Here is an 11,333-nt window from a genome sequence, read left to right as displayed (position 1 = left end):
AATGAAAAACTTTTTATTTTGTATTCTACTACAAACAGATATAGGATTTTACTTGTCATAATTGCAACATTTGTTATTGAATCTGAAGGGCTCGCAAAGGCCTTTTGTTAAATTGATTCATTTTGTGTTTTTGTGAACTTCAATTGGGTTCAAATCGTATAGAAGTAAATTTTATTTGATTCATTTGTTTTATTTAGCAATTTAATCATGAAAAATAATATAAGTTTATAAGATAGTTGTGTTTTATGAATCTCAAATGAAAAAAAACTGTAGCAGGTGAATGAGTTTGTATATTTAGGAAGTGTGTTTACGAGACAATGTATGAATGTGAATGAGGCAAGGAGTCTGTGCGAAGACCGAATTGTTTGGTGGTCGGTCCTCTAAGCCTACCCCTGCGGGAAACAGCGTGATGGTTAGTTAGTTAAAATACGTTAAATAGTTAGTTAGTTACAAAAGGTTACGAATTCCGCTTCACGGTAAATATGAAATGTTTACTTTGAATTAATACTTGAATTTAGTTATATTATTACTAAAAGTTACTATAAATGTTGGGGAACCTTTAATAACGCCTGCTCGCGTCCCCTTTAGAGTTATATCCCAGTTTTCAAGTAGTTTGTGGGCTACGCTAGGTTTGTATAGACTGGTTTGTGATTTAATTGTAATACGATATTATGAATATAATCCAACTCTTGATATGAACATAGTCGCCGTCGGCTGCGACTACAACGGCGCCGCATACTAATTGACATATCGCGTAAGTGACTTAATAAACGAAATTAAAATTAAAAGTGCTTATTTTTCCGTCTCCCCCGACATAATAAATCATGTTTTGAATTAATAAAGCTAAATCTATTTATTTGAAAGTGAAATATTGCGTATTTACCGTGAAGCGGAATAAGAGAAAAATAATAAGATAAGGTATATTTGCGGCACATTACAGAGTGGAAGATATTCTCAGTATCACCCTGGTGAATGACCATTGTTCAGAATTGAAACGTTGCTTGAAGTGGCTTTAGCCGTCTTTGTTAAGCAGTTCTGAACAGCCAGGAACTTCCCCATATCCTTTCGCTCTCAGCCTAACTAAGCCTCTACCTTTAGCCTAACAAAATACCCCAATTGGAGTCTCACTGGCTCCAGGCGGTTGGGAGCAGTTCAGACTCTAAGGCTTGTGCAGTATTCATGTATAAAAATCAACCTGTAAAAACAAAGTTACATTACTAAAGTGAATCTATTTTTATTTGAGGATTGAACCTTCCTCCCAGGGACTAGAACTTAACTTTTAAAATGTCTTTTAAAATTTAAAAAAAATTAAAAAATTGGTCTAACTGAGGATTGAACCTTCTTCCCTAGGTATTGGAGTGAACCGCGGTAACAACTGAGCCAAATCCCGATTGGGTAGGACCAATATTTATTTTATTTATTAACTAATAATATAAATATCTTAAGTTACGTCATCCAATGTGTGTAAGCGTGATTTCAACCAATAGTTGATAGAATGCATTGTCATCTACAACGAGTCTATCTGCCGAGTTGCAGCTCGATCGGATGTCGGCAAGTGGGTTAGTGTCCACTTTCAAGATTTGCATTCATTCATTAAGGAAAACGAAATTCAAATTCAAATAGACATATTTTATAAAAAAAAACTTGTTAAACCATATAGTCCAGTCAGTGGGGGATAAAAAAGGGCTCCACCTTGCAAAAGGTTAGGTAGTAGCTATTTTCACATATGTTGTTAAGATTGGGACTCTAAAGAAAAAAAAAAGTTTTCGACCTTGGGGGGGTCGAGCTCGATCCGCCATCTTGGATTGAAGGTGCCAAAATTTGGTTTTTTCAAAATAATTATGAATTGCTTGATTTTACAACCAAATTGTTGAAGGCAAACTTAAAGACAACTAAATTACTTACATTTTTTGTACAAAGTTTTTTTTTGTAAGTCTAATAGGTAACGAGTAACAGCGATTGAAAGAAGAAAATTTTGACAAAAATTGTAAAACTCCAGTTTTCTTTATAAATTTTGTACGAACATATTACACAATATCATTTTAACATATTTCTACGTTACAATATACTTATATAGCATCATCCGTGTACTCGATGACGTTGATTTGTTATAGTGGGATCCTAGTCTACAGCTGACTTGGCAACACTGATTGAGTCCTGGTTACAGGACGTTGCCTGGATGCTCATGTCTGCAGATGTTCTTTTCGATGAAACAATGCCAGTTCAAGTTTCACAAGAACGATTTTTAGCCAATGAAAATAACAAAGTCCGTCTGATTTCGATGCTTACAAAGCAATTTATACAGGATGATTTTACAGTTAAGCAGGCTGAAGAAGATGCTGATGAGTTGATTGTCAGTACTGCGATTTCCTTGTGTTCATCATATGACGCTGTTTTCATTATTGGCGAAGACGTTGATCTCCTAGTTCTGCTGACAGCATTAGCACCACCCAAAAGTAGTATATATCTTCGCAAACCCGGGAGAGGCAAAACTTTTGAAAGACTGTGTTCCGCGAATAGTGTGAAATACAAAGAGGCGGCTGAGAATATTCTGTTTCTTCATGCCTTTAGCGGCTGCGATACAACATCGTCCTTCTTCAACCAAGGAATAACAAAATTTTGTTCGCTTGTGCAAAACGACACAAGACTCAATGCCATGATAGGAATCTTCAAACAACATGATGCAACACCAGAAGACATAGCAGTTGCAAGAACACGCTTTCTTGTTGCTTTGTACGGGGGTGACATGGATAAGGAAACCTTGGAAGAAGTCCGCTACAAACGTTTCGCAAAGTCGACAACAAAAAGCAAATTCAATCTTGCCTCTTTGTCACCAACGAACGACGCTGCACGGTACCGTGCATTTAGAACGTACCATCAAGTCCAAAAATGGTATGGAATCCAAAAAAATCCAGAAACTGGGGCTGGAAACGTGACACCAACGGGCTTGTTCCAGTAAGAATGACAAAGAAACCAGCACCCGAGACTTTATTAAAATTTATTTCATGCAATTGTAAAAAAGGATGCGGCGTTGCATGTAGCTGCACGAAAGCTGGATTGAAGTGTTCTATTGTATGTGGGTGCTGTAATGGTCAAACATGCTGAAATTCGCTAGAGGTTCACATCGATGTCGAGGACGAAGAAGAAGAGATTTTGTCAATGAAAGCCCAGAATCTCAGTATCACAGGCAATGAGTTAGATGATGACATTGGTGACGAAGACTGTTATTAAGTAACATAATTTATAGTAACATAATTCATAGTAATGTAACATAATTTCGAAATCTACCATCGCTGGTATATCTGTGGAGTAGACCTACTGGAGATACCACAATAAAAAAATGCGCCATGTTCTATACCTCATGGTGGTGTGGAAATGAGTTTACAAAATTATTATAATTATGTAATGAATAACCCGAAAAAATCACAAAGTTGGGAATTTCATCATTTTTTAGAAAAATATTCACATTTCCGCCACTGTAACTCGTTACCTATTAGACTTACAAAAAAATACCATAATACAAAATTTATCAAGAAAACTGGAGTTTTACAATTTTTGTCAAAATTTTCTTCTTTCAACCGCTGTAACTCGTTACTTATTAGACTTACAAAAAAAAACTTTCTACAAAAAATGTAGGTAATTTAGTTGTCTTTAAGTTTGCGTTCAACAATTTGGTTGTAAAAACGACCACTTCACAATTATTTTGAAAAAAACTAATTTTGGCACCTTCAATCCAAGATGGCGGGTCGAGCTCGACCCTCCCAAGGTCGAAAACTTTTTTTTTTCCTTAGAGTCCCAATCTTAACAACATATATCAAAATCGCTACTACCTAACCTTTTGCAAGGTAAAACTCCCCACTGACTGGACTAATAGTTAATTTCGTAATATAAAAGTAGGTATCTTTTTGTTGTGTTTTACAAATGACAATCATAATATTTTTGATTCTTTGGGGCTGAACTTTTCCATTCCAATGTCATTGTACATTAAAATGATTTTTCTGAGCAATCTTTCCATCACAAAATTAAAAATATATATAATGCCCTTCGATTAATTTTCTCAATAATTATGCCCTTTCAAAAGAAATTATAAACACTATGGAGAAAAAAAAGGTTTTAAAACGACATCCAAATTGGCCAACTAAACATGAAGATGAGGAAATCATTAAAATTATGAAGTAACATCTACATAACTTACAGTTAACAAACATTAAGATTTAACCGTGCCACCCCGAATACTCTCTCGCTCACACCTATGATGGCATCTCTATCTACGAACGTAGAACACAACAGATCTCCTACTGGTTACGCTAATTATAAACCAACTAATCAGTGGCCAGCCCCACACTAACCACAAAATGATGTACCACCGTCGGCCTACATAAGCGAGCCCATGGCCTTTGAACGAGCAGAGTTCCCGAGTCAGTCGTAGGCTCAAGACTTAATACTGGTAGCGAGATGTTTCATCCCTTCCTGCGAGGTCTTTGAAAAATCCTAGGCTAAAACCTGAAACTGATAGCGCGAAGTGGGGTCCCTTTCAGTAGGTTAAAGAGTATTGCAGTACTGGATTCCACCTTTCCTTTTTTAACATGTTTTAAAAAGTCTCTTGGATAAAAAAAGGCATTTTTTTATTTCTGATGAAAAATAATAATTTTATTTGTATAAAGTGTACTTATATAACATTATAAATAAAACAGGAAAATAACAATAATATTATTCATATTAAGTATGGATACAAACCACTTTGCAACAATAAATTATACATAAAACCTTTTAGAAGTGTAATAAAATAATACAACAATAATTATTATTATTCTTTGAAAATATGAAGGATTGAATAAAAGTTCTTACGTATTCTGAGAATACCAATGCAATTAATTATATTGAAGAAAGTACATTATATTTATGATAATTCTTTGATTTTATCGAATAAAGTTTGAAGGTAATCTAAATGAAACATGAAACAGAACAAGACAAAGAAAAATAAAATGGTAACGGTCTTAACTGGGAATCGAAACCAGGATCTCTGTTTTACCGGGATAATGCCTCTGGCAACTAGGCCATTGGGACCTAATTATTATATGTCGTTATTGTCGATCTCATATTTCAAATTCAGAATTAACAACATTATCTTGTTACTATCTTTTTCCCATATTTAGACAGAGATCCTGGGTTCGATTCCCAGTTTAGACTGTTAAATTTTTATTTTTCTGTATCTTGTTCTGTTTAATGTTTCATTTAGCTTTATTAGTATCACCTTCTTCTTCAATGCTAATGCTTTAATTTAAATAATTGCATAGTAGTTAAGTTTACTGACTGGAAACGTTGGAATGGTTTGTATATTTATTATAAATGTGGTCTCCTAACATAGCTTGGAATAATTTTAACGTAGGATTAATTACATAAGATTCGATGAATTCAATGCTGGGCAAGTTAAAGGCTCTTTCTGATAGAATGGTCAAATGAAAAAGAAAATATTTGAGTCGTCGACTTGCAAAACCCGCTCTGGAATTTTTCGGAAATCTGTATATGTCATGACAAACTGTTTGGAATATTTGGAATATAAAAAGATTGTAAATTTTTACTTTACTACCATACATAATATGCATTATTATCAAAAGCAATATTCCTTATTAAGAAAAACAATCTAGGAACATAAAAACCTTTTATACAAAATAGTTTGGATAATTAAAAAAGGTAAAAGAAAGGCCTATAAAAGTATTTTATTACATATTATAGGTTATAGTTCTATTAACGTGACAGTTACTAAACCGTACTTAAGTTGTAAAATGTTAATTTGGAAATGAAGGAAATAGCTATTAAATAGCACTATTTTGTATTATAATAAATTCAAAAAGTTGTTTTTTCCTGTCATTAAGTTGAACCAAAGGTTTGTTTTTTTTTTAAATGCATATTATAAACAATAGTCTTAATTTAAAAAAATAGCTAAAAGAATATACCTTTTATGCTAAATATCAACATAATTCTTTTGATTTTTTTAAGGGCGGAGACGGTTTACATGTAGTTCCCGTGAGCACTTAGGCCATAGGCCCATTGTGTTATCTCCCATTTTACCCCAATCCTTTAACAACAACCCAGTCCCTTTGATAAAGTTCACCAGGGTTGTTATTGGGTATGTGGCTATGTCTTCTGGTTCTACTGTATGTCTCCCCAGGTATCTGAGCCTAGTTCCCACCAGGGCAGGACATTGGCACCATAGGTGAATTGGAGTCTCTTCATCCTCTTCACATTTTCTGCATCTATTGGTGTTTTCCACTCCCAATATCTGCATGTGTATCCTGAGATGGCAGTGTCCCGTTAGTAGTCCTACCAGTTCCCTCAGCGAGTTTCTGTCCATATAGAGTAGTTTCTTGGTTCGTCTATGGTTTGGTCCCTTTTGATTTTGATTTTAAAGCACTTTTCGTGAATGTATAAGAACCAGCAAAAACTTCCCGAGCAGGTTTTGCAAGTCGACGACTCATTTAAAAGGATTGAAGCAAGAATGAAACTAAATCTAAAAGCAAAAATAATAAGTGGAAAATTTAGAACTGAGACAATATTATTATTTATACATTTTGTACAGAAAGTATCCACAAATATTGTAGATTTGTTCACATTTAATAATAAATTCGATAATCTCACTCTGTCTCGCAATATAACAATGTATGCATCTAGATTAGTAGCAAAGAATATTATATAAATTTACAACATTTTTATACAATTAAAACATTTATATCTAACTATCTACATTATTGGTCTACTTCAGTTCTTAACATAAGTTAATACTATTATTACTGAGGTCTTTTCAGTGAACAAATACCTGATTCATGATGAAAAACGATGCGCAAACAAAAAGCATTAACAAATTAACTGAAATCTATGATTAATACAATATAATAATTTAACGATGAAGGATGATGACTTTACTTATAAACAAATTAATGATCAATTTAAACAAAATAATGATCAATTTAAACAAAATAATGATCAATTTAAACAAAATAATTATCAATTTAAACAAAATAATGATCAATTTAAACAAATAATGATCAATTTATACAAATTTAATAGAACACTCTTAATAAACACAATGTGGAAGCATTTAGCCGATTGATGGTTGTCTTATATTGTTAAAAACAAAAAAACTTTCCCAATCAAACTAATTTCAAGATTAATTGACCAATAAAACAGTGGACAAAATTAATTTGCATCCTTACAGTTAAATTTAAACAAAAAACTTACCGTGAGAACACTGTTTACCCTGTTGTGGTCTAAAAGGAAGAAAGAAGATTTACTAAAATAATGAGTAAAAAATTATTATCCAATAATTTTGTTTCTCAAAATATATATTTTTGGAATGTTATTTATATAATATGTAGGTAGGTTCAGAGTCACTAAAGTCCCCTCGAAAGTCAACTGTTTAAAAATATTATCTATTTTAATATGGCAATTTCAAATAATATATCAAGAGTGTTACGACCTATAAATACATTTTTCTCTTTTTATTAGGTTTTCTCTTTTTCTGCACATTCATAGTTGATATAAATAAATGTGCTTGACTCAAGTGTTGGTGGGGGTTGGGGGTGGGTGGTATTGCTAGATGGCTGGGGGGTTATGACAGGGGCTCCCGGGTGGTGTTGGGCAGGAAGAGGCACATGAGACCACCACCAGCTAATAAGATAGCCACGATGAAGGTTGGTGCGGGGCAGTAGGTGTCCAGCAGGGAGGCTATTACCACATTACCGATGATGCCACCCAAACGGGCAGCCACCATGGATACGGCAACACCAGTAGCTCTGGAAAAATAAAAGATAGATTTAATTTTTTTTTTAAATGATAGAAACAAAAAAATTATTTAGTTTGAAATACTGGCGACATATTTATTGATACAAATAAAATAATTCTTGCTAAACATGTCGAATTCCACTGCTTGCAAAGGATTTCAACTTAAACATCTAATGAAGACAACTATTAAGTCGAGGGTATGCGCGAAATAGGTTTTTAGCTTGTTAGTTTGAGTTATTTTAATAATTTACGCATATTTCCTAACCTTCAAAATTAACTTTGGTTGAGAAAAAATGGAACGTTTTATGCATCTTTTACCATCTCCCACGACATAAATAGTTATTTCTTGTGGTAATTAAGTTAAAACCAAGTGCTGTTTGCATTTTTTTTTTGCGTATTAGCGTGCAGTGGAATTGGACAAGTTTATCGAATGCTTTGAAAGGCGATTCTGCAGAAAATTTAAGAATTTTGACACTATAAAATTTTTGTTTTGTGCTTTTTATATTTACCTCAAGTTGGTGGGGAACACCTCTGTGATGAGACAATCCAGGGCAGCGTTACCACAGGAGATGACGGAGCTGAACACCGCGCTGACTATCAGGTTATTGGTCTTGTTGTACACAAAGAACATACCAGCTGAGCACATACCGGCTGACAGCGTTGAGAACACTAGAAGAAATTTAGAAAAATTAGTAAATTTTATTTAATGAGACCAGTATTGCCATCTATGAGTAAATAAGATTACTAACTAGTAGGTTATTATATTTTGAGTAACATTATCCGTTATAATATTGGGGAAGTGACAGCAATTTATTATTGTTTATTTATACAGGATGAGGACAAATGAAAAAACTTCAGTTTAAACTTATTTAGTTGTCACCAATCAGAAACTTACGCAAGAAGAACTTCCTGCCGAGCCTGTCCATTCCTATGACGGCGAAGATGTTACTGGGGATGGCTGCCGCCACGGTGATGAGTGACTCCATGAAGACCGAGGAGTTGATCTCGTCGGTGCAGACGCCCAGCTGACTGTGCGAGCCCTTGGACACCACGTAGTTGGTCACCTGGCAGATGTCGGCCTCCACACCGGGGTGCATGCGCGAGTACTCGTCGAAGCGGTTGAACATCTCGGGGAACCACATCATGAGGCCGTAGTAACTAAAGAACAAAAGAAATGTTTTGTTAGTATTGTGTTCCAAAGAGGCCAACTTAAATACTAATTTTTAAGAACTTTAAACCTTTTAGCACTTCAATAACTAGGAAGTATTTACCATTCTTAAAAAATTGGTATTTAAAAAAAATTGTTAAACGTACATCATAATCCACGCGTTCATAGATGGCGTTAATTTAATTATTTTATTAAAATACACTTTTTGCAAGTTATGGTTGAAAATATTAAGAAGAATTATTTGTTTGCGCCCGCACACACGCAATATTTATATGAATAAACGGTTTTGTTCGTACGCAAACTCAATTCTAACAAAATACGACTATATACTACTTCTAATTTTTCATGTTTAATAAATTTTATATATTAAATAAATAAAATTTAATTAAGCTTAAATAAACTTAAATTTGAAATAAAAAACACAAAAGTTAGGTTAGGTTAAGTCAGTTAAGGTTTTTTATGTGTGTAATTCGAGTAGGTGTAATTTAAGTAGATGAAATATGCTCTAGGTCTCCAGTCGTTATTTTGCTAATGTGTAATTCTGGTAGTTCAAAATTGGTACTTATGAGAAATTCACGCCTGCGTAATTTTATAACGTAACCTCAAAATGAGGACGACTACAGTATAGGACTTGGGGTGTCGCATGATCAATTCAGTGCCATCAAGCAACGACAGTTTGCAAATGGCGGCGATCGCTGTTGATGCTCGTTGTAATTGCTGATTTGTTAATGTTTTGCCCCAAGCATATTAAATAAATAGACTGTCAGTATTTTAAACTCTGAAGTTTACTTAGCGGCAGCATTCTAATCGACCTTGACCTTAAAATGGGTAGCACGACAATTGATAAGTTTTAAACATATAATTACCCAATGTGGAAGGTAAAGTTGATGGTTATGGAGATGGTTGTAAAGCGCAAGATGGGCGACACGAAGAGCTGCTTGCTGTTGTCCATGATGTCAACCATCATGTTCTTGTACTTGCCCTTGACAGGCTCCTTCATCTCCATGGCCGCGGAGCGGTAAACATCATCCATGATAAGCTGGCGCACGGGGTAGCTCTCTCGGTCCTTGCCGGTGTTAGTGTAGTAGATTCCCCTGGGAGAACAAAACAACAGAATGTTAAGGCAACGGGCAACACTTTTTCTTCCTTAATCTGCCTCATAACGTGACCCAATATACATCGTCTCACGGGTCGGTAAGCTATTGATATAAACCGAATGCTACAAGACCCTGCGCAGAAAATTAAGTTCGCTATAGTAACGGTCTGCAGCGCAGTTCAGTGTGGAACTTTTTTTCGCAAGGTCTTACAGCATTTGATTTATGTCGATTGCTTACCGACCGGTAGGACGACGGGCTTAATTTAACCAGTGATTCCTAAGGGTATTGGGGACATGGAAAAATGATGAGGAAAATTATTTGTAGCAGCTTTCCACCAAACTTGTACCAAGTTTGACACAGGTAAGAAACTGACAAGAAATATAATTAATGTTTTACAATATTTTATAGTTTTAATAAAGATTATGTAGGTACTTATAAGACCCGGCGTTAACCGGGCTTTACAAAAAGTTTTTTCAATCAGATGTGGACAATAATTTATCTCATATTTTGAACATTAAGTGTTCAAAATTTCATCGCAAAGTATCAAATTCTGCTTTGTTTTTTCTGGAGAAGCGGGTGGGATGGTTTTCGAAATCTCGTGTAGTCAGTGACCTTGTTTTGAAGATCAATTGCGCAAAATTCGTCAATATCTGAATAAAATAAAATAGATTGTTTCATAAAAAAACCCACACGGGAAACTATTCTTTATACAATTAGCTAAGGTAATGTATAAGATAATAATTAATATTTGTCAACTATGGAAACTTTCTTGTTCTTTAAAGGGTTTGAGGTTTAAAGGTTTTAAAAAGTGCTTATTTTTTTAGAGTTTGCATTTCGATTCAATACAAGTGAATCGTAATGAATACATTTACAAATTGGCAAATTATCAAGTTGTTCCGGGTATGACATTTTAACATAATGCAAAATCGCATGAAATCAAGTGTTAGGAGTTTGAAAATTTGATCACAAAGAACTATTATAGCTGCTTTCATTAATTTTCAACTTTAATTCGATTTGCATGAGGACGAACGAAATCATGCACTCTTTGCTAAGAATTGGATCCCATTAAGTGTATTTAACTCCTGAAACCGTGAAGAATATATTACAAAAATATTTACTTGAAGACCTCCAGCGCCTCATCGTGACGTCCCCGTGACAGCAGGAATTTGGGGCTCTCGGGTAACAAGAGGAGCAGCGCTGCCACCAGGAAGGACGGCAGTGCGCAGATCAGCAGGAAGATGCGCCATGAGTTGTACTGGAATGTGGGTGACTCGTAACCAATCTCT

The 11,333-nt window shown here is 34.6% G+C and overlaps 1 protein-coding gene across 3 annotated transcripts in view; it reads right to left on the bottom strand.

The window, feature by feature from the left end:
• Positions 1-4,627: 4,627 nt before the first annotated feature.
• The window catches only part of LOC149426047 (synaptic vesicle glycoprotein 2B-like), a 159,697-nt gene continuing 152,991 nt past the window's right edge, over positions 4,628-11,333 (bottom strand). For all 3 annotated transcript variants that reach the window (XM_089643287.1, XM_089643274.1, XM_089643280.1), the window contains exons 8-12: positions 11,166-11,331; positions 9,817-10,044; positions 8,678-8,940; positions 8,292-8,451; positions 4,628-7,793 (exon numbers count right to left, since the gene is read on the bottom strand). In XM_089643287.1, the coding sequence (XP_089499413.1) occupies positions 7,610-7,793; positions 8,292-8,451; positions 8,678-8,940; positions 9,817-10,044; positions 11,166-11,331 (1,001 nt within the window). In that variant the 3' untranslated portion in view covers positions 4,628-7,609. The remainder of the gene's footprint in view (positions 7,794-8,291; positions 8,452-8,677; positions 8,941-9,816; positions 10,045-11,165; positions 11,332-11,333) is intronic.

The sequence above is a fragment of the Hesperophylax consimilis genome, chromosome 2 (assembly GCF_061612785.1).
Source record: "Hesperophylax consimilis isolate HC1 chromosome 2, BYU_Hcon_1.0, whole genome shotgun sequence".
NCBI classification, from domain to species: Eukaryota; Metazoa; Arthropoda; class Insecta; order Trichoptera; family Limnephilidae; genus Hesperophylax; species Hesperophylax consimilis.
This window is presented reverse-complemented; position numbering and strand designations above follow the sequence as displayed.